Raw genomic sequence first — 27,220 nt, 5'->3', positions numbered from 1 at the left:
GGACGGCGAGGACAGGCGAGTTCAGCAAACTGAACAAAACTGACTCCAGAGGTAAACAGATCAAGGCACACATGTACCTCTAGCAGGTGTGTATAACTGTGTGTTATTGTTACCGTGCCATCTTCCATCATTCGCAGACAGGACCCAAAGTCCGCGAGGCGTATATGTCCGTTAACATCCAGCAGGACATTATCAGGTTTAATGTCTCTGTAAGAACCAACACATGAACATCATTAAACCGAGCCTTAACATGTGTCAGCGTTTCAGTCACAGGAACACACACGTTTCATTCTTTATCCAAAAAAGTCAAAATTTAACATTAAACCAACATCATGATGACAGACAGACAGACTGACAGGAATAAAGAGAGGAAGGAAGGTGGAGACAGGATGGAACTACATATCCCAGAGGACACTGCTGCCAGGAAGAATCCACTTCCTCTTACCAAGAAACACACACACACACACAACACACACATAAAAAAGAAACACACACACAAAGAAACACATAATGTCTGAAATTTCAAACTAGCATAGTCTATGGTGACGAAGCTGAACGGGTCGAACACTGAGAAACTGAGAAGAACTAGAACTACTGGAATAGGTTTAGAACCAGAACTAATGCATGTATCAGGGTTGGGACTCTGTTAGAGTGGTGTTACATAACTATATTGAAATACTTTATGTACATTTAATTGTACAGATATGATTGTTACAATATAAAAATTCAATTAAAAAAATTTGGAGAAAGAACCAAAACTAACTGGTTAGTTTTAGACCCACAACTACTGGATTACTTTAGAATCACAACTAACAGGGTAGCTTTAGAACCAGAACTAAATCTAAATGCAATGTGTCATGCAATAACTTTAGTTATGATTTGGCGATTTGATAATAGATGAATTTTAGACTCAAAACTACCTTGTTTGGTTTAGAACCAGAATGGTTTAGAACTACTGGGTTAGTTCAGTATCACAACCAGCGGGTCAGCTTTAAAATGGTAAATGGTTGGTACTTATATAGCACTTTTCCACACTTCTATGGCCCAAAGCGCTTTACAAAGCCTCACATTCTCCCATTCATTCATGCATGCACTCATACACCAGTAGACGGCTGCCACCATGCAAGGTGCTGCTGCCATGCAGGGTGCTACTAGGAGCAATTTAGGATTCAGTGTCTTGCCCAAGGACACTTCGAAATGTGAACAGTCGGAGGCAGGATTCAACCTTTCGGTCATTGGATGACCCGCTCCACCAACTGAGCCACAGACACCCCTTTAGAACCAGAACTAACTCTAAATGCAAACTTTTCTTATGATTTGGTGCTATAAATATAAATAAAATTTGATTTGATAACAGATTAGTTTTAGATCCACAGCCACCTTGTTTGGTTTAGAACCACAACTACAGGGTTGGGTCGGTTTAACATGGTACATGCAGTACAGGAGTATGCAGGACACAGTACACATGTTCTGAGATCCAGCATTACTATTATTAACCACAGGACACACCCATCTGACATGACTAAACTGTGATTCGGTTGTAACCAGTTTAACCAGTCCACCCAGTACCTGTGGATGTAGTGCTGCTGGTGGATGGAGTAGATGGCCAGCACCATCTCAGCCACATAGAATTTGGCCATGTCCTCTGGAAGACGGTCCTCGAACTTACTGAGCAGAGTCAGCAGGTCTCCACCCACATAGTAATCCATCACCAGGTACTGCAAAGACACAAGGGTCAGTACTAGGATATGTACAGTATTAACAGAGATACAGTAGTAGTCGGCTAGTACTTTTGGCTGCAGTGCTTTTATTTGCAGCAGTAGCAGTACTTTTTCCAGTGTTAGTAGAACATTTGCAGTAGTAAGAGTTTTACAGTAGCAGCATCATTTTTACCCTAGCAGCAGTACTTTTTGTAGTTGTACAGTTAGTCCACTTTATGGTAGTCCACTTCTGCAGTCACAGTAGTATTACTTGCAGTACTAACCAGGTAGTTGTCGTCCTGGAAGGCATAGTGAAGATTTGTAATCCATTGGCTGTCTCCTTTCACCAAAACGTCTCGTTCTTCACGGAAACACGCAGTCTGCAGACACAAGGGTTCATATGTTAAATACGTCATGTGCCCTGTTTGAACCTCAGATGAAGATGAAGAAGATGATGATGAAGGCTCACCTCTGCTCTCTTCAACATCTCCCACTTGTTGAGGATCTTCATGGCGTAAACTCTCTCTGTGTGTTTCATCTTCACCACAGCAACCTGAGAGAAGGGGGTGAGAGACTTAACACTGAGTGGGGAGAGGGAATAAAAAATGCTGTGATTTTTAAATAATTTTTTCTTTCATTTTTTTTAATTTGCGTTTTACATTCAATCAAAATAAATAGAGTGGGTCCAGGGTCTTATCTGACAGTGTGAAGTAATTAAAACATAAGACAAATAAATGAATACAAAATGAAATTGTGATGGATTTTGTATTTTATCCTCAAGCTCTAGGACTCTAGATCAGGTTTAAGATGTCGTTTATGGTTCACCTGAAACATTTAACATGAGTAGTATAAGCATAAACTCTGTGTTAAGTATTAAATCTGTTTATTTCACATCTGACGTCACAAACCTGCTGTTACTACTACACACATGCATTAAAACTTCTCTTTTGCAGGATTTCACCTCATCACCACACCAACTGAACAAGAGGAATCATCACTTAACACTATACTACCCATAAGCCTCTGCTGCAGCCCCACCCTGTGTCTGTACATTGCCTGAGCTTTGCTGGTAAAATGCATTGTGGGAGTCAGAGTTTTACTTAAAAGCAGCTAACGCTTCCACACGCCAGAGAAAAAGAGGACAGGATACAGAGTGCATAAACAGGAAATGCAGAGCCATGTTTAACTGGAAACACTTCCTGTAACAACAGGAAACACAGACGTACAGATAGGACGACTTCTGCTGCATTCACGGAACATGGGAAATGTCCAGTCCACTGTCATTTAATATCACTCAGTATAACAGTATACAACAATAAATCCAGGTGAGACGATGAACATGAACACGTTTGATTTTCACGTTACTGCTTTAATATTCAACATGTTTTTTCTTATTTATATTTAATGCAAATTTTGTCCTGTAATTTTTGAGAAAACCCACACAAATTCTAAACACGATAGTAAAAAATGTCAATCATTAAGACAAGTTGTAAAAATGTTCAACCTTTGCCCTCTGCAGAGCTTCATTACTTCATCACGTTTTAACATATAAACATGGTTCTACCTTTAAACCAATCTCCAGACTTCACACTTCATAGATGTTGATCAGTATTTGTAGATCTAGTCCAGTATTCATAAAATCACAGTGCAAGTGTGATGCTTTTTTGCATCTGTTTCTCAATTTATAATGGCTGTGATATATTTAACACTTCTCTCTTCAATCTACTGTTATTTTGAGAACATTTACAACCAGTTCAACATATTTACCACAAATGTAGCTGCTTGTGTCCTCTTTCAGACAATGTGACGAACATAGCCCACTAACTTACAGAATCTGAACTATGACCCTCAAAATGACAGAATTTCCATACAACTGCCCCATTAAAGCCAATAATAAATCACACCAAATGATTCTGTTGAAATGCACAAAAATGCAACATTTTACATCGTTTTTCACAAAATTTACACGAAATCTACATAAAATTTATATCAGTGTATTCATACAAGTCTCATCTTACACACAGTGAAAAGATTTTGCTGATCTGAAGACCAGCCTAAGACTCAGAAGCCTCTGTTTGAAGGCCCAAAGAGAAATTTTTGTTTTGTCAGTGTCTTCGGTTCATTGACAATAGTGGCAGGAGTCATGATAGCTACCATTTATAAGGCGGGAATGAACATACCAACCAGACACACCTGCAGCTGAGTCCTTATATGTTAAACTAATCCTTCTCTATTTACTATAATAATTGTCAGACATTTCGGGATTCGAGGGGTGAATGTGCAGAAGGTACACCCAACAAATATGCTAAAATTTGTCATTTTACTTGAACTTGAAAACAAAATCAAAATGCTGGAGTCCAAAGAAAACACTTAAAATGCTCGTCACAGATAAATTAATTTTAGACTAATATGATTAAATGTGTTGATACAAAGAGGTTTTATTCCATGCAAATGCAGATGTGACCCATGTGCTGGTGAACATGTGGAGGTAGAGTTAAGGGGGCGGGGCTTACCTCTCCAAAAGCTCCTCGTCCAATCACCTTGAGCATCTCAAAGTCGTCCCTGTGCAGCCTCATGTCCTTCACTGTGGTGGTGAAAGGCTTCACTGTGGATGGAACACATAGGTGTGTTATTCACCTGTGAGCCTGACCATGAATGAGTGTATGTACTGACACACTAAAGAAACACAACAGGTTTTACACATGGGCAAAGACACAATGCACGGTCCGTAAACTCAAAGCGTACACTATTCTAAAATATCAGAAACAAATGCAGCAGATAAACCCAGATCCTGGAAACAGAGGTTATAAATCCGTAAATCATTCATTCTTTTCATATTCAATTGAGAATCCACAATCGGAAAACGAAAAAATGACTCATTTCATTATTCATGTACAAGCCAAAAAATTTGTTGTTTTTCATTCTTTCGATCGTACGCACAAATTAAAAATTGGAAATAAGCAAATCGACCAAATGTTGGGTTTCATGTTGTCATTTTTGATAACCGATTTGGTATGACCCGGAAGTTACTGACTTCTTCGTGCGTTGAGCTAGACAATTGTGGGTTTGCTAGTATTCTGCAGTAATGAAGAATTTCAGGTTATTCAGAGGCAGCAAATGTGTTACTCTGAAGGACGACGACATGACAACTGAAAAAAATCGTCAGGATCTCCAGGCATTGTTGTTTTGTCTAATAAAGTACGGCCATGGAAGCCAATCTAAGTAGAAGACACTTTGCTTAACACACGAAGAAGCAGTAACTTCTGGGTCATACCAAATCGGATATCAAAAATGTCAACATAAAACCCAACATTTGGTCCATTTGCTTATTTCCAATTTTTAATTTGTGTATACAATCGAAAGAATGAAAAACAACTCATTTTTTGATTTGCACATGAATAATGAAATAGGGTCATTCCACCTCAATTCAACAAGTGCTGTTGACTGTGCAGAGTATAGTGATTTATTTACTAAACACCAAATGTAATAGAACAATCTGTTTGTAACATATTTCCAACAGTGAACATGACAATAGTTATAACATATTTATGTTATAACTATATAACTAGTTATACTGTTGGAAATATGTTACAAACAGATTGTTCTATTACATTTGGTGTTTAGTAAATAAATCACTATACTCTGCACAGTCAAACAGTTCAAGCATCTCGAATTTCATGATCAGATGATAAGAATCGTGAGCGATATAGCTGGGTTATTCAAAAATATTTTTTTGTAGGTTGGAGTCCTAGAACCATCATGAAATTTTATATTTTGTAAGCATATGTGATGGTCTTTCAGAAAATAAGTTCTTTTGGTTGGTACTCCTTGTCATACCTGTGGTATCTGAAAGTGAAAATTAATGAAAAATGTTATTTTGCGATTTTATTATGACAAAAACAACAACAAAAAAGGATCATACCCATTAATAAATGCTGATCTGATTACTCTATATACTTATGTAAAAGGATGTGTAATTATTTGCAATATATCATATTTGGTTTGTGTTTAATTGGTCAATAAATATAGGGGTTCGTAAAAGTTTCAAGTTTATTTTCCAGATTTCACAAGGTCATACCACAGTCCCAATAAAGACAATGTTATTGATAATATACATATGCAATCTATATGTGGTAGTCTTCCTTTGCTGAAAATTTCATGCATTTAGCTAGAAAACTTACTGAGATATTGCACTTTAAACTTTGCTGCATTTTAAGACGATCGCGAAATGCACCAAAAACGGCAAGAGGGGTACCCTGTTCATGAATTTTTTTCTTTGGATACATTTGATATATCGGTCTGAAATTTTGGCTGGGCTAGTTTTCATGGTTGAACTTCACATGGTAAAAATTTGAAGCAAATCCAAGATGGTCGAGCAGGAATTTTTTTCTAAACCCGTTGAATTGAGGAGGAATGACCCAATAACGAGTCTTTTTTTTTTCCAGTTGCAGATTCTCAATTGAATATGAAAAGAACGAATGATGCACGGATTATTATCATTTGTAAACCTGATGTCTCTGTTAGTTACAACATTTATAAAACATGTTGAGTTTGTAAAGTTGTATTGGTCAATGAGCTCCATTGTAACTGTGTGTGTCTGCATCCAGGTGTGTCCATGCATATGACCAGGTGTGTGTCCATGCATATGTACATGTGTGTGTCCATGCACATCTGTGTTTCATGTCCTCGCTCACTATGAGGGGGAGGTGCATTAGGATTCTGCACACGCTCACATCCACATCTACATCCATCTCTTATTTATCGCAGCTTATCTGGGTCATACACACCAACTGCACACTAAGGCATACTAAAGCACATTAACTACACACTAACGACGTAGTAAGACTGCATACATGATGAACTTGCAGCTCAGACAGATGGTCACATAAGCCCAAATGGAATCAATACAAATGATCGACCCATTGATCAGTCCTGTACATTTACAAGATCCATCTTCACATCTTTGACTCTGAACATGTTTATCACCATGAAAATCTGCCCAGACTCATATTGAATCAGTACAGTCCAGTCTATCAGAATGTGTCACAGGTCCACATCCAGGTCCAGGTTTGTTAGTCTGGGGGTCCTTGTCCCATTGGACCTGGTACCAGACTGTTATGTGACCTGTGACTAAACAGACCAGGTGAGTTCACACTGAGCTGAGCAAGAGACAGGTGAACACGCCTCCCTCAGGTCACATGACTGGACACACCTGTAACACACCTGGGCTCTGGTCCAGCACTGGGTTTGGTCCTGAACTGTGTTAATGTGAGTCATGAGGAGACGTTTCATGAAAACAGATGTAGATAAACAAAGTTTAACTCTAGTCCACATTCTGACTCAGATTAAGACCAGGATTAACTCTAGTCCACGTTCAGACTCATATTAAGACCAGGAATAACTCCAGTCCACGTTGAGACTCAGATACAAACCAGATTTAACTCTAGTTTACAATCAGACTCGGATTAAGACCAGGATTAACTCTAGTCCACATTCAGACTCAGATTAAAATAGTATGAACTCTAGTCTGCATTGAGACTGATTAAACCCAGGTTCAACTCTAGCTCACGTTCAGACCCAGATACAGGCCAGATTCAGCCATCGCCACGTTGACTCTGGATTTGTTGAATCTTGTTGCGTTGTTTTCATTGTTTTTCTTTGACTTTGTTTTTCCATCTTTGTCGTTTCGACTGAGGCCTCTCTTCTACATTCCACATGACTTTGCTGAGGTCGACTCTTCTACACACATCATGCATCCTATTATCATCATATTATTTTACACTGATAATTAGCAACCCAATAAAAACAGCTCTGTGACCCCTCTTGGGTCCAGACCCTGACCAAATCCACATGAAGCTTATCCACGGTCTATCACAATCTCAACCCCTTGCACCAAATGTAAAGCATTTCTATCTGTAACTATTAAATGACTCGACATTCACTGGATTTCAGACTCTTCCATTCCACAATCGGCTGAAATATGAAACTTGCTTCAGTTTCTTCTGGTTGATTACTGTTGAAATATTCCAACATTTTGTTCAGTTTCAGCCAAATAACACAAATCCATCAGGAACAGATCTTTCAAAAAATCAGAGAAAACTAGAGATAAACTGGTCAGAGTTTCACACATTTAGGTGGAGACAAACTCCAATTCAAGTCACGGATCCAGATCTGATCTAAGGGGATCCTTATGTGACCTTTAAACCAGATCCTTCTGACCACGTCCTGATGAAAGACTCCAACACTGCACCCAAGGCCTTCACTCTGACTTCAAGGTCTGTTTATGGTCCAGATAAAGACATCAACAGGACAGCTCACAAACTCAGTACTGACGACCACTTCAGGCTTCTAAACCAGGTCTGGTTATAAAACATTAAGTATCTGAATATAACCTTATATACAAATATTTATACTTATGGTGCATGTTTTTCTTTTGTCTCCTGGTTTTAGTTTACATTGTTGCCTAAATGACTTTTTGCATCGCCAATGTCTTTAGGAATCAGAGTCGTTTCAGTTTATCTCCAAATAAATTTAACAAAAGAAACTCGAGATGCACTAATATTTATCATGATAATTAATAACATCTTGTCCCATGGCCAGTACTGATGTTACTTTCTGTTGATATTTATTCCCCTTAAAGAAATTTTCATCCAAAATATAAAAGTAGTTCCTGTTCCTTTCAGACGATCACCACATTTATTAAAAGAAAAAAACCCAAACATTTCATATAACATATACTATGTCACATAAACATCTGACAGTGCTATCAGTGAAAAGTCATCTCATATGATGATAATGATGTCTGGTCGATATCTGCAAATATCATGAAATCAGAGATGACAACTGTGTTCTCATCTTTTTACTTCTTGATATTTTATGTTTTTCATCGTGTCTTACAATTAAGTTAAAACCACCACTAACTTCCATTCAGGACTGAGGCTTAAAATAAAAGATGTAATTAAGGACACATGGATATATCATTCCAACATTAGTATCAGCAGACATCATCTAATCGGTTGGCTGTATCATGTTTATCTGCTGTGTTTAGACTGCTTTTTTCACGTAGGAGTTGAATGTGAGCTCATTCACAGATAAAATAATGAAAGACTGAGAGAAACTGAAACAGTCAAGCTCACAGAAAGCAGATTAGAGGCATAAATAATGACAAAAACAAAATAAATAAGCAGAAAATAACAACTGCATCAACCAAATTGTTCTAAGAACTTTGCTATCAATTCGTCTCTTGGAATACTGATTTGACATTTATTGTGGTAATTATCAATACTGACTGAAAGGAAAATATTTAACATAACTTCTTTCAGTTCATCTTTTCAGCCCTAACCTCAGATGAAATCACTGTCTTTATAAAAAAAAGAAAAACAAATCCCATCTGGAATCCTACAGATTTCACATTTTGTTCGGGTCCAGAGTCATTCATTACTTTGTCAGATTTAATGACGTATTTATCACATCAACTAAAATAGAACCTAAGTCAAAGATACGTTAATGATAATCAGCTGATTCATCGTCTTCTTCCAAACTGTTATTAGATTGCCTCTAAAACTCCCCCATAATTTTCATATTTAATGCAGTTTTAGTGGTTTTCATCTGTGAACCACTGTCAGGTCAAGTACTGTGCAAAAGTTGTGTTTGCAGGGTTGAAATGATCATACATATTCATTTCTCAGTCTCATTTCTTCACATACATCAAGAAAATACAGGAAATATGTGAACAGCCTTAAAAGACACACAAAAAACTGAACTAAATGTGTTGTCATGGTTAAAGTGTGACCTCTGACCCCATGACAAGAACCAGCACAAAAATGAGAAACATCTAACATGTGTTGAATGAAACCTGGTATACAAGGAATCACAAAATGAATGTATTAAATCTCATGTCATCTGAACAAAAGGGTTGAAGACATGTTAAGTGTAAAGGGAGGTCACATTAAAACTAACACTTTGGTTGATAGAAGCTGTTTTTAACATGTAACGATTGTTTTTTCTGCTGCACATACGACACATAGGCTATATCCAGATTGGATCACAATGTAGAGACTGACAAATGCAAATGTGTGGTATTTAGAATTTTACTAAACCAACAAACATAATGTTAGATGAGGACTTTGCACAGTACTTTATGTTATGTAGTGAGTTTAGTAATGGATGTTCAGTTTAGATCAATATAAAAACCATAATGAGCTGAAATCATATGGGAAGAAAAGATATACATAAAAAGCTGTCAATGTAATAAATACATAAATTAATTAAAGCAGTAAAATGCAATAATCTGGCCTTTGCCTCCACTGCACATGCTGGACGATACAGACTTGCAGATCAATTCAGTCCAGGTCCCAAATAAAATATAAAAATTGGGGACACTGGATAAAGTATGATTGTGCTCTTGGAACTTCCCGTTTTATGGCGATTCACTGCATTTGCACCATTGTCATTGCAACAGGTCTAATATTGACATGTGGGTGTGGTCAGGGCGGGTCTGTAATCAGGCATGTAAAATGTGGAGCAGATTGGCCAAAGTGCCTCAGAGTTAGTTACATAGCAATGTTTTAAGGCAAACCGTTGAAACTGGAGTCAAAATTTGCAGCATCGCAAAGGCAATGGCGTTGGAGTTAATATTTTCTGATCAATACCATCTCTAGATGATATGGACTAAACTTACTGAACCAAACGTGACAGAAGATCTCAATAAAATACGAGTAAATTATCAAAATTAAGTATTAAAAAAAGAAAGCATGACATGCAAAATGGCCAACTTCCTGTTGGATCGGGGTCATGTGACCAACTGAATCTGCAATGTCAGTTCTCATGCCTATATTAACACGAATACTTAACCCTTTAACGCCTAGAACTTGTTGTGGGGACTTTGAATGATATTTAACCTTTCCTACAAGATTTACTACCATTTATTATGAAATTATCCTTGCATTTTGTATTTATCTGTGAAAATCTATTATTTTAACTCCATTAAATTTAATTATCATGTAGATGTCTATACAAGCTCAAATTAAATACAGAGGGTATCATATCAAACATTGAAAACTGAAGAATAAGTGACATTTTATATATATTTAAATACATCAACTGAACGTAAAAATAAGTGTCTCCATCCACTGTCATTGATCCAATGCCATGGGTTTTACTTGTGAATCAATGTTGCAGAAGATGACGGTGTGTCCATGCTCACTATGGAGCCTCTGAACATCCAGATGGGTCATATCTGATGACCATGAAAAGATGACAAACTGTTTTTTACCTGAATTATTTACATGTATTGACAGGATTAGTGGATCAACAGTTACTGAACATTTTAGATCAGTAGATGCTTTTGGTCACTGGAGGCTGTCTAGGTCAGAGAGGGTTAAACCATCTGCAGATGAAATGACTGATAATTAAAATGACAATTTAGTATGTGTACTGATGTTATTTCTGTTTGTTTATTGTGGTTTTGTTATTTAATGACTCCACATAATAAATACAAGATGACTGATTAACTGTTTTAAAGTCTTTCATAACCACTGATTGAAAAAAATTCAAGTATTTAATTAACAGAATAATGAGATGGAAGAGTCTGACAGAGATTTGAGTCGACTTGATTTTTCAGCTCAAACAAAGTTAAAATAGAATAAAAAGAACAAACCTTCAAAAACACCAACTGATGTCACTTCCATGTTACGTGTCTGAGTCTAAATGATCACTTTCAAGCAGAGGCTGTGTTTATTTCTGTCCATTTCCACCATTAGATCAGATTAAGATAACAATATGCTGAGTGTGAATGTTTTAACCTCTAGATAGGCAGTAATTACACAAATCGATAAAGTAAGTGCAACTGGATTAACTGTCCAACTATGAAATGGGTCATATGATCAAAAAGATGCTGCTGTTAATGTTTATCTGTTCATTACCTGCTCTGTTTCATTAACATGTTCATTTCAACACTGCATTTAAGACAATAAAATGGTTCATTTGTCTGGTTTTATTCATATGATGATGATAAATAACAACAAAGATAAACAGAAACTATCATCAGCCAGACTTTAACCCTGACACACTGTTTACAGGGACATGAAGGCAACCCAAACACACCTGAGGTCATTGAACGTAACACAGACTCAATAGGAATAAAACATAAAATACGTCACAAAGTCGACACGTGTATGATCAGACACATGCTACTTCCATCTATGGAGGATCCACCTGGACCAGAACCCAGTCCTGGATGTTGTCTCCATCAGCATAACTGGACTACATGAATCCAGGTTCTGGTTTTGTCTCTGTTTCTCTGACCCACAAACCTAGAACACTAAACATGTTCCCAGACCAGAACCCCGAGGACTAGAGGGGCCGGAAAACTGGGTCTGGACGAGTTTAGCTCTGTTTCTGTGTCAGGTTCCAGCGCCTGTTTTTGGTCCTGGTACTGGTTTGGGTCTAATACTCAGTCCTGGTTGTGTAAAACTTGTTTTAATTGTAATTCTGGTTTTATTTCTGACCCTGGATTGTGGTTTTCACAGTTTTGGTTCATGTTATTTATTCTGATTCTCTGGTCTCTGGTCTAGGTCTGACTCTAGTTCTGACTGTGGGTCTGGGTCGTGTTCAGCTCTGGTTCTGTCTCCTATTTTCCTTGTAATGCTACGACTTGTCCTACATCTCTACTTTTTGCTCTAGTTCTGTCTGTGGTGCTGGTCCTTGTCCCGTCTCTGATCCTGGACCTGTCTCTGGTTCTGACTGCAGACTTGTTTTAACACTGGTTCTGTATCTTTCTCTTGTTTTGTGACTATGACTAGTCGTGCATCTGTACTCATAGCTCTGGTTCTGTCTGTGGTTCTGTCCCGGCCCTGGTCCCGGTCTTACCCCACTCCAGGAAGTCCGTGATGTGCTTCTCCCTCTTCAGGGGGGAATGGGACACCTCGGTGTAGAAGCAGAGCAGCAGGTCCAGCAGAGTCTCCATGCTGAGACATCCGTCCGCCTTCTGCTCCAGCAGCAGCTCCTCCAGCTGCTTCAGCCGGACCTGCGCCGACATCCTGACCAGGACCCCGAACACCGCCCCTCCGCTCCCGCCGACGACAATCCCTCACTCCCCGCCGCCTCACGGTCCGTGTGAGCGCCGCTTCCTGCTGCTAACGCCGCTAGCCGCCGCCCGTTAGCTCCGGGAAAACACTCCCGACATTTTGAGGATCCGTCCCGCGGCCGCCGGCTCCGTGAGTCCGTGTGTAGGTGCGTGTCCTCTGGGTTCCGTCAGTCCGTCGCGTCGACAGCCGTTCAGCCGTCAGGCCTCCGCAGCCTCTAATCCCGATAAATCTGGACTTTCCTCTCAGGAATCAGGATGTCGGTCAGACCGTCGAGTGTCAGGTCGGCCGCCGCTGCTCCATGCCCGGGGGTCGCCGTTTGAGCCCGGGATCGTATCCCGGGACTCCGGGACCGAGTGGTACAGGACCGTTCGGGCCCAGAAGGAGGAGGGAGCGCGGCCCGGAGCCTCTGTGCGGGGTTTTGTGGACTTTGAGGCGGCTGCCGGTGTGGCTGCTCAGCGGGAATATGGCCGAATCCAGGATCCAGGACGGAGCGTCCACGACAAGCGGCCCACGGCGCGAGACGCTTCCGTCGCAGCGGACTGTCAAAATAAGATCCCGAAAAAAGAGGTCACGGAGAAAACGATTGAAAAGGAGATTAAACAATTTAAACAGTCAAGCCTATTTTAAAAGAGCCTTTAACATTGGCTGAAAAGTGTTAAAATTGGTTAAAAATAGAAGTACCTGTTTCAGAGAAAAAACCCAAAACTGTTTAAGAAGAGGTCAAACCTGGTTTGGAAGAATCAAAAACTATTTTGAAAAAGAGTTAAAACTGTTTTTTAAGGAGTTGAAATTGGTTGAAAAGTGCCCAAACTGTTTTGAAAAGTTAAAACTGTTTAAAAAGCAGTGATTTTTTTTTTTTTTTTTTTTTTTTAAGTTTTAGAATAAAGAGGCAGAACTGTTCACAAAGAGTTCTAAGTGGTTAAGTAAAGTACAAAACTAGCTCTAAAAGAGACCAAACTGTTCATTTATGGTGAATAATAAACAGTTTAAATAAAATAAAACAGCTAAGATAAAACAAAATGGGACACGATTGATGATTTATTTGTGATTATTTGTTTAGGCTAAGTTCTGTTGGTCATTTGTGGTTTAAAATCCTTCTTTACCATCTGAACATGACACACACCTGAGAATATCTCAATAATATAAGCAGAATATTCATAATTATTACTGCAATTAAATGTTTGCTCCACAATACACAGGAATCAAGTTAAAGAAAGCAACAAAATATTGAAACATTTTAGGGCGTTGGAACTGAGATTTAAAGCTTAAAAACTGAGGGAAACTTTATCGAGTGGTGATTATCACGATCACATTAGTTTAACAAAATTTCTTATAGTAAGTGAGCCACTAACATTAAATTCATGTTAAGTTCTATGTCTCTGTTCAGGCTTTTATTTTAAAGTCAATTCTGTCAAACCGGAAGTGTGTGCGTGCTGCTGCATGCACACATGACTCACCTGTCTATAGCGTTCCCTGAGGATACGGAGGCCCCGCCCTCCTGCACCGGAAACGCTCTGGATACATGACGTCAGGTCGTGATTGACAGGAGATGGGGCAGACTGGTACCGCCCCCCTCCTCCCTACGGACACGTGGGGTCCTGTAAATATGACGTCATCAACGTGATATCATGGTAGATTGTGTATTTCCACAGAGGAGTCTTTATGGAGACTGTTGTCAGCCTTTAACTGAGTTTAATGTCCCCCACACACTGATAAAAACAATTAAAATTCAGTCCACACAGAATATTATATTTACTAAATGTTTCTGTCCACACGACAACACAAAAACAAACACAAATTGGTACAAATGCTCAGACAAACTATAGTTTGTGTTATACTTAAAACAGTGGAATGCAGGTGTAGAAGTGTGGTCTGTATATTCAATAAACATCTTCTACACATATAAATCACAGATGTAACTCACACAGACACATATACAGGTACAAAGCAACAGCAGTTGTGTGTGAACTGACACTAATTACTTCAGTGTTCACATGAATATGCACAGACCGGAGCTTTCAGAAATCTGCACTTTTATTAACCTCTATTTTTGATACTTAAAGCACTGTTGGAAAATAGGAAAAATATTCACTATGCAAAATATCCATAAAAGTGTGGATGGGACCATAATACCAGAGAACATCAACTTTACAACGAAACATTATAAACATGATACCTGAAAACATAAGGTAGATTTTAAAACAATTTGTCTGTTGTGTCCCCTCAGGTGGAACAACACAAGACCTTATTTCAGAACCAACCAATGGACTCGTCTGTACTAGATATGAACCAGAAACATGATTCATTCAACACATGTGAAAAATTTAACAAAAAAATGAATATTATTTTGGGTATACTATAATGTAATAGAAGATTCACATTACTTCTAATAAACACAGATTTATTTTATGTCTAATTTATGGTTCTGATAAACAGATTATTAGCTACGTTTCAGACAAGACACAAATAAAAATATGGGAAAAATTATGAAAAAAAAGGATAACAATATGAATGTTGTGTGAAAATGCTTAAAATAATACAAAAAATATATATAAATGTCATGTAAGTTGTGCCTTTTCTGCTGTCGTCCCAAAGTTGTGGAACCAGTTGCCCTTAATTGTTAGACAGGCTCAGTCTTTACCTGTCTTTAAATCACATCTAAAAACACACTTTTTCTCATTGGCTTTTAATCAATGAGTGACATGTCTGTTGTTGTTGTTTTTTTTAAATGCTGTTTTTATCAGATTTTAATTTGTCTTTGTTTTTATGATGGTTGTATTTTGTTGTTCTTAGCCTGCTTTATACCCTGTGTTACCACTAGTTTTACTTACTTATTTACTTATTTAACCCCTTGTTTTATGTTTGGTGTATGGCCCTTTGGCCAGCTGTAAAGTTCTTAAAGTGCATTATAAATAAAGTTGGTATGGTATGGTATGGTATGGTATGAAAGTATTAAAAACACCACAAAAATGTGAATATGACATGAAGTTACAAAAAAACAAGACAAATATGTGAACAATATCAATAAATTACTTGAGAATGTGAGCACATAATAGAAAAAACACACAAGAACACAAATATACTGATAATAAAGGGAAAATATGTATAAGCGCATGAAAATATGAACAAATATGAAAAGGAATGAGGTGAGATTATGAATAAACAACATAAAGATCAAATGGAACTGTTTATCACCATATTAAGGTGTTTTACCGCTATCTACATCTGATTTAATTCTGTTTAATATTGTTTTTTAAATCCAGTGAACGTCTCAGTTCTTTCATCCAACACCCTTTTTTCACTATTTATCTAAACTTTTACACCTCGACTAAAACAACGTAAAAAATGTGTATGGAAACTCACACATTCTGTTTGCTTCAGTTCAGGTTGTTCATTCAGGTTGATTTCAATCTGCAGCTGTTAGTTTTAGTTTTCATCACTTTAAACTTAATGTGGATATGCAGTTTAGAACAAACACCAGCAGAGGGCGCTCAAAACAAAAGTCCACATCCAAGTCCAGAATTTGGTTTGGTCCTAATCTCTAACTGAACTATCTGAGATTCACTTTAAGTTTTTGATTTACAGAACCATAAAAGATGTGCCAGATATACTATTATTTTTTGCACAATTATATATATCCTTTTACTTATCATATTGATAATATTTGTCCAGTACATATTGTACAAATATATATATTTCATATATACAATGAATATATCATTCATTGTACATATATATTCATTTTGAGGCATGTTAGCATTTTTTTTGTTATCATTTTTTAATAGATGCACTACTTATTTATTTATTTATTTATTTTACAGAGACAGATGTACATATGACATGATGAAAATGTCAAAGTCTGGGTCAAACATGTGATCTCATGATTGTCCAGTATATGTTGTAGGATGTGAGATGACACTTTCCACACTGTCACTTGGACATAAGATATCACTACTTGTTGCACCGACACGTACACCAAATCACAAACAATTACCTGAATCAGTCACATGGTACGGTCAGCTCATGAAGCTTTGAACATCACATGTCATTAACACTAACTTTGGTACATGCTTCAGGAAAGACGTCCTGGATTACACGACACATGCTTCGAAGCCTTAACATGGACATAAACATCATTAATCATCAGGTACCTGGTTTCAAGATGGCCGCTCCCTGCAGGTGACAAAGGAAAAAACTGTGAAAAACAATCTAGTTTTCTGATAAATCAAAGTGAAAAACAAGTTTTAATGCAGCAACTTACCTAAGGTACAAATTAAGATAAACCACAGTTCTAGTTTTCATTGTTTCAGGCCCTCTTTAAAACATTTATTCTGGCCCATGAACATTAGAAATCAATATTAAAAGTTCCTTTTACCTAAGATTATGGAGTTTTACCTGTTGTTTTTAGTCTGTTACATTTTTAGACACATGGCTCTGAAACTGCCATGTGTGGTTGTATGAGGGGCTTTAAAAAGTATGTGGAAAAGTACATAGCATGACATGATGAGCCTCAGTTTTACAAATGGACTTAAAGGCTGGCATCATCTCTTGCAGAAGTGTATGGACCTAGATGGAGCATATTTTGAAAAATAAGCATCATAACTTCAACGATTTTTTTCCAGCTGTCTTTTTTTCTATGAGCCTTTTGAAGCTCCCTCGTACTTATCATGGATGTAATAACAGGAAACCGCACAGCAAACATGTTTAATTATTTATTAAACATGACAAGAAATGAGCAAGCAAACATTCAAATGCACAACCTCCACATGTGACAGGATACTTTAAATGTAAAACAGGTTTATTCATAATACTACACTACCCAGGTGCCTCAGCTTTTGTAGACATGGGGATGACATGAATCTCCAGATGACTTTTTGTATTCCAGGTCCATGTCTTTCCACTGGATGATTAGTTCACAAGGCTCATTAATGTGTGAACATCAGTTTGTGAAGTCCTACAAAGACGTCTTGGATGGTGAACTTCAAACAGAATCAGTGGGTGGAGACAGGAGGTGGATCAAGGCATCACATTTTTAAAGAAGATGAAGAAAATGTGAACTAAAGTACCCCTTCTTACACTAACACAGACCTTCTTCTGGTTCAGAATTGTTTATTTCTTGTTGATCATTTCAACATACAGGGAACCTCTACAGATGTCCAGATGATGCCATGGGTACGGTTGGATTTCAGTATAAAACAACTAAATTAGCGTTAGGAAAAAGGTTTACAGCCACCTTCTACTGAGGTTTATGAAGCTCAACAACATTGCCTTATCGTTTCCGAGACATCTAAGTACTTATACTGATTCTACCTGGTTCCTGCTCATTTAAACACGGCGCTATAGAAGTACCATGAAGAGTAGACTACTTCCTAGATGATGAGTCTGACATCATCCCCAGGTCGTCACATCCTGGGTCATGAGGCCCTGGTGCCTGCTTCATAGACTCCACATCCACACTGAAGGTCTGGTTGTTCTTCAGATTAGATGGACTGGACACTACTTTAACTCTGGGTTTTAGATGGTTCTAGTTGGTCCTATTGAGCCTGATGTAATCAGTTAACTACACCAGTAAAGTGCTGGTCCTTTCCAAGAACCTTTTTCTGATGAGATCCAGTTTTGTGGAGCTTCAGAAATTAATCAATTAGTTGTTGAGTACCAAAATAATCAAGAACTAATTAATAATCACTTTGAATAATTAAGTGGAAAATGCTTCATAACTGTGAATATTTTCTAGACACTTAACATTATAGGCTTTAGCAAACGCTGATCAATGGTTCAAAAACCTGATTGATTAATCAAAAACATAAATGACCTTTAGCTACAGTACTAGAACTAGTTTGAAGTTCAGCCCCAGCTCCAAATATGATGTATGGCCCAATCCCAATTCACCCCTTACCCCTACCTCTTGGCCCTTGCACTTGACACTAACCCTTGAAACAGAGTTGCAAGGGGTAGGGGTTGAAACACTCCCCTGTGAAATGGGACAACCCTTTAAGACCTATTATGTCATCAATGCCACTATAAAAAGATGCAACAACTTTGTTTCTAAAAGTATTCCCCATGCTGTCAGCAGCTTTAACCATCTCTGTTGCATGGGTTTGGGCATCTTTTTGCGGCTATCAACCACAAAATACAGAAATGTGGTCTATTTAATAGACCACATTTCTGTATTTTGTGGTATAGAATAGACTCTATTACACATTAAACAGCATTAAACTGTTGATCAAAGGATTAAGTTGTTTACAAAGAAAATATGTACATTTGTGTGATTCTTTCATCACACTGCTGCACTTTTGCTGTGTTTACCTCCATTTTACCAATGATTCAAACAGAATCATGGGAGATTTCTCATACCCCTCCGTTTGTAGTGTGGTCCTGAAAAATCTCAGTTTCGAGGGCCAAACAGCCCTTCCCCTCCGACTCATCGAGAATTGGGACATCCCTACCCCTTCACGTGAATGTGCAAAATGTAGGCGTAGGGCTAAGGGGTGAAATGGGATTGGGCCAGTGTAAAGTATGAGGATACCAGCTGACGTTGAGGAGGTAAAAACGGTGATACGCAACACACTCCGGTCTCTTAAATTGTACTTAGATCACCTCTTAAAAGAATTCAAACACAGAGATTTGTTAAGTTCTAGACATTTGCAATCCAGAAACGGCACTCACCATAGTATTTAATCATTAAAAATAGAGACGTTTCTGTAGAACTGCTCTTATCCAGTAGGATCTACCTGTGTAGACTGTTCTCCAACACCTTACAGGATTAAACTGAACTGAGTAAACATATTTATACATATTGTACATGTGGATGAATAACTGCTACTGCTGTTTGGCAGGTGAGCAGTGAGAAACTCTGTTTTGTCAGAGGTGAGGCTGATTAGCTACTGTTAGCCACCGGTCCAGTCTCAGCAATGGTAACACTGACAGCAGAAGTATTCAAGTTAGGCTGGAACTTTGATTCTGTAGAACACACATCCCAGCTTATCTCATCTTTTGCAAGAAGACTGGTTTTACCAGCAGGTGGACCTTAAAGTAAAACTGTTGTCAGGTGAAAACTCTGACTTGGTAAACCAGAGCACCTTAATGCACCATTCCGATTTCATTTTAAGGTTACAGTTTGATCTGAAGGCATCTGTCTCTTATCAACTTCATTTCTGTCTATAATCTCCGACAACTCAACACAAACAGCACAACCTGGATCTGCAAAACACCAGGTCACCTCAGCTGTGGAGTTCTCAGACCTAATCACCCAGTTCCGGTTGAATTTCAGTAGTTGTCCTGCTTTGGCTGGATGTTAACTGCTCTCTGATTTCTGAACCTGTCTACTTGGTACCTCCTGCTCAACAGCAGCTGACGGTACATTGATGTTGGGGTCGTCATCCACTTGGTAACACTTCCCTAGATTCTTTATGATGTCAAAATTGGATCTTGCCGTTTCCACCAAACTGTTCTCTAGAATCCAACCGTCAGACTCTGAGTCAGGGTCGCCAAGTCGGATGACGTTCTCCATTGCCGTCTGCAGGTACCGAACGCCCGTTAGAACCAGGAGCTGGACAAAAAGTAAGTGACAAACATGGATGAGTTAAAGGTTTAGACCAGGGGTGTCAAACATACAGCCTTTGTACGAAAACCGGCCTGCCAAAGGGTCTAATCCGGCATGTGGAATGAATTTGTGAAATGCATAAATTACACTAAAGATATTCACAATCAAGGGTGTCAGTTTTTTATAGTTTCAGGGGCCACATACAGACCAATTTGATCTCAAGTGGGTCAGACAAGGAACATACTATCATAACAACAACTCCAAATTTTCCACTTTGTTTTAGCTTAAAAAAGATAAAATTACAAGTTACATGAAAATGTTTACATTTAGAAACCATCTTCTCACAAAAAATGTTAACAACCTGAACAAATATGAACAACACAAAATGTCTTAACAGAAGCCAGTGCAATTTGAATAATATTATGCCTGTTAATAAGTATTTTGTACATTTGTAGACCCACTGTGATCTGTAAGTTGAGGCATAACATGGTTGAAATTGCACTTATTTTTCTTAAGAAATTTCAGGTTGTTCATAGTTATTCATGGTATTCACATTTTTTTAAAGTATACTTCGTAGATGTACATATTTTCATAATGTAATTTTACTTTTTAGTGTCATTTTACTGGTCCAGCCCCCTTTAGATCATATTGGGCTGTATTTGACCCCAGATCTGAAATGACGTTGACACCCCTGCTTTAGGCCAAACTCTGAGCTTTCTGAGTTTAATTGTTTTTCATCCTTTCGTTGTTGGTCCTGATGTGAAATGTTTGAAGCATGTATGTTCAAATCTAAATTTGAACCTCTGTTGTTCTGTCTGGTCTGAGGTTGAGTCTCGATGCTGACCTCAAACATCCAGATGAGCAGTACGGTGAGTCCGATGGACTGCATGATGCCGGTGTAGTGGTCCAGCAGGGCCTGTCGGCAGCCCTTCCTCCACAGGTTCAGACTCTGGCTTTGCTGGTCGTAGTTGAAGTGGGCCGAGGTGTTGCTGAGCTGGCTCTGAATGCAGGGGCGGGGGGACAGTGTGCTGCAGCAACTGAACGGGACCCCGTCCATCAGGTACCTCCCATCCACATTACTCCTCAGCCGGCTGCAGAGACAACAAAATGTCAGGGATTTAAGGGAATAAAACACACAAATGTCTCACATATCCTGCAGACACATTACATCATTTGAATTCAGGTTGAACCACAGCTGTCAATCATAATTAATTCTAGTTAATCCCATGACCTTTGACCCTACGATCCTCAGTGTTGTCAACAGTGGATCAGTGGCCTCAATCTGAACACAATGTTTACTCTGGACTCGACATCTAAAATAACTGATGGTTTTAGGAAAATGTTGGAACAGCTCAGTCGAAACATTTATCAGGTACAATTAGACACTACTAACAGTGCCACCATTCATCCATTTTCACAGTAGCTCCACATGGTTAGGTTCTATTGGGTAGCCCACAAAGTAATCAGGGCCCGTATTCCTAAAGATTCTGAGAATCCTCTCACAGAGCTCCTAACTTAACCTAAAAATTCCTAGCAAGGAGTCTTAGCTTAGGGGTGATTCCAGAACACCGAGAACTCCGAGCGAGGAATGGACAGAAATTCCTGTTAGTGAGGAGGTGTGGTTGACCCCGTTGCTAGGTATGAGTCATCATTTCAAAAGCTGTGATTGATTGATCCTAAAAGCTAGAAAAAAAACTATACTTTTGGTGATAATGGGCGAGGGATGGACCCTCAAACTGATAAACTTAATCATAGAATCTAATCTTATGAAGACTGTGTAATTGTAAATAATATTTCACATAAAAGAAAATCTCTGTTCAATGAATAGTAAGCTATATTTTAAAATTATCCGACAAAATATGTGAAAAAAACTCAGGCCCACTTGCACAGAATTCACACAGTGATAGTTGTATTTATTTGCTCATATTAATTGGCACACTGTAAAAAAAAAAATCTGTAATTTAACAGAATTTTTGCTGTTTATTTTACAGATTTTTCCTGTATTTTTAAGATACAGGAAAATGTCTATGAAATGGTAAAAATAGGCTGTGATTTTACATGTCAAATGTAAAACAACACAAAAAACTGTAACTGAATAACCATAAAATTTCCATTTTTTAAAAGATGTTTTTTCCACAGAAAAATACAGTTAACATACATTTGCAAATGTATCGTAATTTCACAAATATTTATTTTCTATTATGAGATCAAACTGTTAATTTAAAGTTTAATACTGTAAAAAAAAAAAAAAAAAATTATTTATATATATATATATATATATATATATATATATATATATATATATATATATATATATATATATATATATATATAAATATATATATATATAAAATAAGATAAAATTACTGATAATTAACCGTAAAAGAAGTATTTGTTCTCTAAGTTTAACAAGACTTGTTTGTTAATTGACAAATATCTTGTGTAATTACGGGAGGTTTCACAACAAAAATGTTGAATAAATGTATTTTTGTGAATGTATAACATGTAAAAGCACTGATAAACTGTCAAAATACAGTTTTTATCAGTGGATTGTACAACTTAGTCTCACTGAAAATTATTTATATATATATATATATATATATATATATATATATATATATATATATATATATATATATATATATATATTTATAGGTAATTTGATTGTTTTAATACATGTAAATATTCTTTATTAAACATTAAAAAGTGAAATAATATGCAAAATCCCATGTAAAGTTAGGGCAAAAAACTGTATTTTAATTATGGAAAATTACCGTATTTTTATGAGATGGTTATTTTCCATTATTTAACAGTATTTTTTCGGCACCCCTGCTGCCAGAATAATAAAATTTTTTATGTTTTTTTTTTTACAGTGCAAACTGTAGCGTTTAATTAATTCACTGTCATCCAGTGTTTGGAGAATATCCCTCCTGCCTCTTCTGTCGGCCATTTTGTCCTCTGCTTAGGGAACTCCTAAGCCCCTTAAAAGTCCTCTTCCCTGCTCTTAACAGATCTCACCTTAGGAGCTCTCTTAAGGGCTAGGATTCTTTAGGAATAGCTTTTATTTTTACTAGGATCTACTCTTAATTTTTAGGGGAAATTCTAAGAAAACATCATGATTCAAAGAATTTTCTTAGAATTTGGGCACTAGGAGCAACTCTTTGCACTAAGAATCTTTAGGAATATGGGCCCAGATCTACAAAGATTCTCTTAAACCCAAACAGACCCAAAGTTCTCTGCTGTACTTACTCCACCACGCTGCTGCTGGTCATGTCTAAGTAACGGTTGCTGATCCACTGAACCTGGAACCAGTCCCGATACCCAGTGTTCCCACAGCACTGGAACTCGATCTGCAGCAGGTCTACGGTCCTCTTCAGGTAGCAGCGTCCCGGTGTATCCGTATCCTTGTAGAACCTCATGGCACTGCGCAGACCCAGGAACAGTGACTCCTCTAGTTGACTGCGAACAGTGTAGCACATGAGTGCCCCCGCAAGGACACAGGAGGTGAAGAAGAAGGTGCAGATCACATATGGCATCAGAACCAGCTTCCAGCGGAGGAACTTGTAGGTGTCTGCACAGTCCAGACAAATCTTTCCACCCATGAAGTTGATGCCACAGGCGGCAAGACCAGTGACGATCAACATATGAGGTACATAGAGGATGCTCTGCTCTAACATCACCTCCTGCCATTTCTGGATCTCCACTTTAAGATACAGGCCCAGACTGAACAGGATCGCTCCTGTCACCACAGAGATCCAGTTGAGCAGCCAGAGCACCTCGGCCAGCTTCTCTCTCTCTGTCTTGGTGAAGGTCACTTTACCAACGGCCATGGCGGACCACTGGAATTATGGGTGTCACGTCCGAAAGCACACCAACATGGCCGACAACTGCCTTATGGTTCACCACTACTCATGTCCAGTAGGTGCAGCATCAACATTGTTCTGGTAATAACAAAATCTATCAGTCTGTGGATAGTTTATGTTATTTACAACTTCGACGACTTAGTTCACTTTGGTAAATCTGTCCAAATGTAGCAAATGAGATGTCCATCATTCCAATACTTAAATATAATGTGGCTGCACTTGAAAACCCTTGGCTTTCAATCGACGCCAAAGTTTTTGCACATATGAACAGACTGACGACGGATGATGAACTGATGACAATATCCTGCAGCGAGCACTGAGGGTAAAAAGACTTATTAAGCATCAAATTGTGTTCATTAGTTCTATGATGCTGGAGACAGGATAATGTAAACTGAACAACTGTAAAACTGAGATCGACAGTGAGTCTGAATTGACCAAAGAAAACTGTTACAAATTACCTATAGAATGTTATTATACACCATTTATTTATGAGGGTACCCTTATTATAAACTGGTACCGAAGATTCATTGGTCCTCAATAATTCTTGGTTTATTTCAAGTCTTAAACTGAAGTTCCGCAGTCCAATACTGATCCCAGCACTGATCCACTTCTCCATTTGAACCTAAATATTCCACATGTGAGTGAATCTGATAATTGTGTTTACATGTAAACACAGCTCAGTGGAACAAAACCCTCCTTCTGATTGGTTGGTTTAGGTTTGACCGTCATCCCATCTGTCCAGTGTCCAGACTCTGAACAACAGAAAGCTTCTGTTTTGTTCTTATTGCTTGTAGTTATTCGGACTCAGATCGAAATCCCGCCACCATGGAATGAAGACCACACACCTCTGAGTTGTAGGTTGACTGTCCTCAGTGTTGATTAGGTCAAAGGTCAGAGGTCAGGCCTGTTGCAGGTTGAGGATGCAGAGCTTCGTAAGCAGCTTAAGGAAGTATTTTAAGATCCACACTGCAGGTGGCTACTTTGAGATACAACCAGAAAATGAGCTCTAAAAGAGAAAGAAGGTCAGACTTCAACAGTGAGCTTCAGTCACTGTTGGAGAGAAAATACAACTTTTAATTAAAATTAAACAAGTCACTGACTTTCACACTAAAAACAAAACAACAGAACCTCGACTGATGCTTCACATCATGATATTGTATTTTCCAAATAAACAAGAATTCTTCTTACAACACATTCAATAAGAAGTTGCATCTTTACATTTAAATAACCACTTTGTAATGCTGTCATTTGTGTAACACTTTTCTGACATTCACAGACTAAAAGATTCAGGTTCATTGGGTCTCATTCTTCTGTAAACTAGTCTTAAGGTGTCCAACAGTTTGGACAAGTTGGCTGAAGTTGTTTTTCCAGCTGCTCCACAGATTCTCTATTGGGGACCATGTGGACCGAGTCAGGCTAGTCCAGGACCAGAAGAGGTCTGCCTCATCAGGCCTTTTGAATGTATACACAATGTGGTTTTAACTAATCTGGTTGAAATCTGCATAGATGTCTGTGGAAAACCACAAATTTCAGCATTAATGACCTTAGACATCAGAAAAAAAACTGCCCTGGTCTCTGGACATGTTGCTGATACCAGTCTGGATGCCTCAGAATCCAGAGAAGTCCACAATACTTCTGGACACCATTAATATAAGATTTCCTTTAGGATTAGTAAAGTCTGAACTGGTGTTTGTATCTGTAATTTTATATTGAAAGGCCAGACCAAGGTTCTTCACAGCAATCCTGACCCATGTGGTCCTGTTGGGTCTAAATAAAGGCTGGATCTGGATGCGATGTGGTCTGAGGGGTCAGACACCATGGTATTCATCTTGGGGTTGAACCCTTGCCCTTTATGCTCTGAGATACATTCAGGTTCCTTGACCCCCCCCCATTCAGTTTTGTATTGTAAAGGCTCATATATCCAAACCCCTACAGATATTGGAGGGACATTGTTTTAAACGTATTTATAATTTTCTCACTCATTTGTTGTCCAACTGACAGACCTTGGCCCGTCTTGGCTCCTAAAGGAGTAGCCTTTTCCTGGATACTGCTTACGGACCAAATCAGGATTACAATTACCTGGTCCCCATCAGATTACTTGATTAGCAGATAAAACATGAAATAGACTCCGTTTTCTGCCTGTACAAGTCAAAGGACATTTTAATATCGAAGTTGCCTGTGAGTTCTTTACATTCTTCCATATTTATTCTGTGACCTGTTAGATTTTAAAGATTGACACTTCATCAAAAACACTGAATGTAAGCTACTGTACATTACTGAGCATGCTCAGTCTGTAGTCCAGTCAGAAAAGGTACAGTTCCATCTGATCATATAGCAACCTGAAACTAGTAGCTTTTCTTCCTCATCAATATAAATCTTTGATTGATCTTTTACCTTCTTGACTTGAAGCTGTAGATCGCTACTCGGCTTCGCGTGTCTGGCACCCAAACTCCCATCATCCTCTGTTGAAAGGTCACAGATTCTTCAGCAAATACAACAGAAGTGGAAGTGTGAGGTTCCTGTTGCTGCCGTCCTGTCGTCTTAATCTTCTTACAGATAATCAGGCTGAACCTAATCACCTCCCATTCACCAGCTGGACCTTCAGTGTTTTGTATCTGATGGTAGATCACAGCGTCAGTGGGTTGGTTCATATCTGATTCATCTACCTGTCCATATACCCCTGAGGCACTCCATATCAAATCACCCAAAACCCATGTCTCCGGAGAGATTCTCCTTAAAAAGTTTTATCTGATCGTCTACAGATATTTTAGACCATGTGGTACAGATATGAACATCGTTAATTCTCCACATGGTCAAACAACGACACGAATCCAGCATCTTTGAGTGAATGTGAGAATTAAGGACATTTTGACAACATAATGTTGACATTCAATTCAGTTTATTTGCAGAGCCCAATATCACAAGCTGCTACTCCACCTCACAGAGCTTTACAGAATTTGTTGAATAGTCAAACAGTTGATGAAGCAAATGGATTAATGTCCCAGGCATCTCTCATCCTTAAACCCT

The 27,220-nt window shown here is 38.3% G+C and overlaps 2 protein-coding genes and 1 long non-coding RNA gene across 7 annotated transcripts in view; all 3 read right to left on the bottom strand.

The window, feature by feature from the left end:
• Positions 1-13,271, bottom strand: part of cdc42bpb (CDC42 binding protein kinase beta (DMPK-like)) — a 32,117-nt gene extending 18,846 nt beyond the window's left edge. For 3 of the 4 annotated variants that reach the window (XM_030129150.1, XM_030129151.1, XM_030129152.1), the window contains exons 1-6: positions 12,570-12,738; positions 4,214-4,305; positions 2,170-2,253; positions 1,985-2,080; positions 1,570-1,718; positions 114-207 (exon numbers count right to left, since the gene is read on the bottom strand). In XM_030129150.1, the coding sequence (XP_029985010.1) occupies positions 114-207; positions 1,570-1,718; positions 1,985-2,080; positions 2,170-2,253; positions 4,214-4,305; positions 12,570-12,738 (684 nt within the window). Of the gene's footprint in view, positions 1-113; positions 208-1,569; positions 1,719-1,984; positions 2,081-2,169; positions 2,254-4,213; positions 4,306-12,569 lie in introns of all 4 variants that reach the window. The other variant, XM_030129149.1, reaches the window with a different exon arrangement.
• A 4,204-nt stretch (positions 13,272-17,475) lies between these two features.
• Positions 17,476-18,781, bottom strand: LOC115415578 (uncharacterized). Its single transcript, XR_003934838.1, has 2 exons — positions 17,631-18,781; positions 17,476-17,597 (listed from the first exon to the last, which is right to left on the bottom strand). It is a non-coding gene; the product is annotated as an uncharacterized LOC115415578 (long non-coding RNA).
• A 625-nt stretch (positions 18,782-19,406) lies between these two features.
• LOC115415567 (photoreceptor outer segment membrane glycoprotein 2-like) lies at positions 19,407-26,753 on the bottom strand. 2 transcript variants are annotated; one of them, XM_030129192.1, is made up of 4 exons: positions 26,588-26,753; positions 23,580-25,243; positions 21,175-21,421; positions 19,407-20,336 (listed from the first exon to the last, which is right to left on the bottom strand). In XM_030129192.1, exons 2-4 carry the CDS (start codon positions 24,158-24,160, stop codon positions 20,082-20,084), a joined length of 1,083 nt encoding a protein of 360 aa, XP_029985052.1. In that variant the 5' UTR covers positions 24,161-25,243; positions 26,588-26,753; the 3' UTR covers positions 19,407-20,081. The 2 variants fall into 2 exon arrangements, with proteins under 2 accessions (XP_029985052.1, XP_029985051.1); XM_030129191.1 differs by having other exon boundaries at positions 23,580-25,199.
• Between the last annotated feature and the right edge of the window lie 467 nt (positions 26,754-27,220).

The sequence above is a fragment of the Sphaeramia orbicularis genome, chromosome 24, assembly GCF_902148855.1.
Source record: "Sphaeramia orbicularis chromosome 24, fSphaOr1.1, whole genome shotgun sequence".
NCBI classification, from domain to species: domain Eukaryota; kingdom Metazoa; phylum Chordata; class Actinopteri; order Kurtiformes; family Apogonidae; genus Sphaeramia; species Sphaeramia orbicularis.
This window is presented reverse-complemented; position numbering and strand designations above follow the sequence as displayed.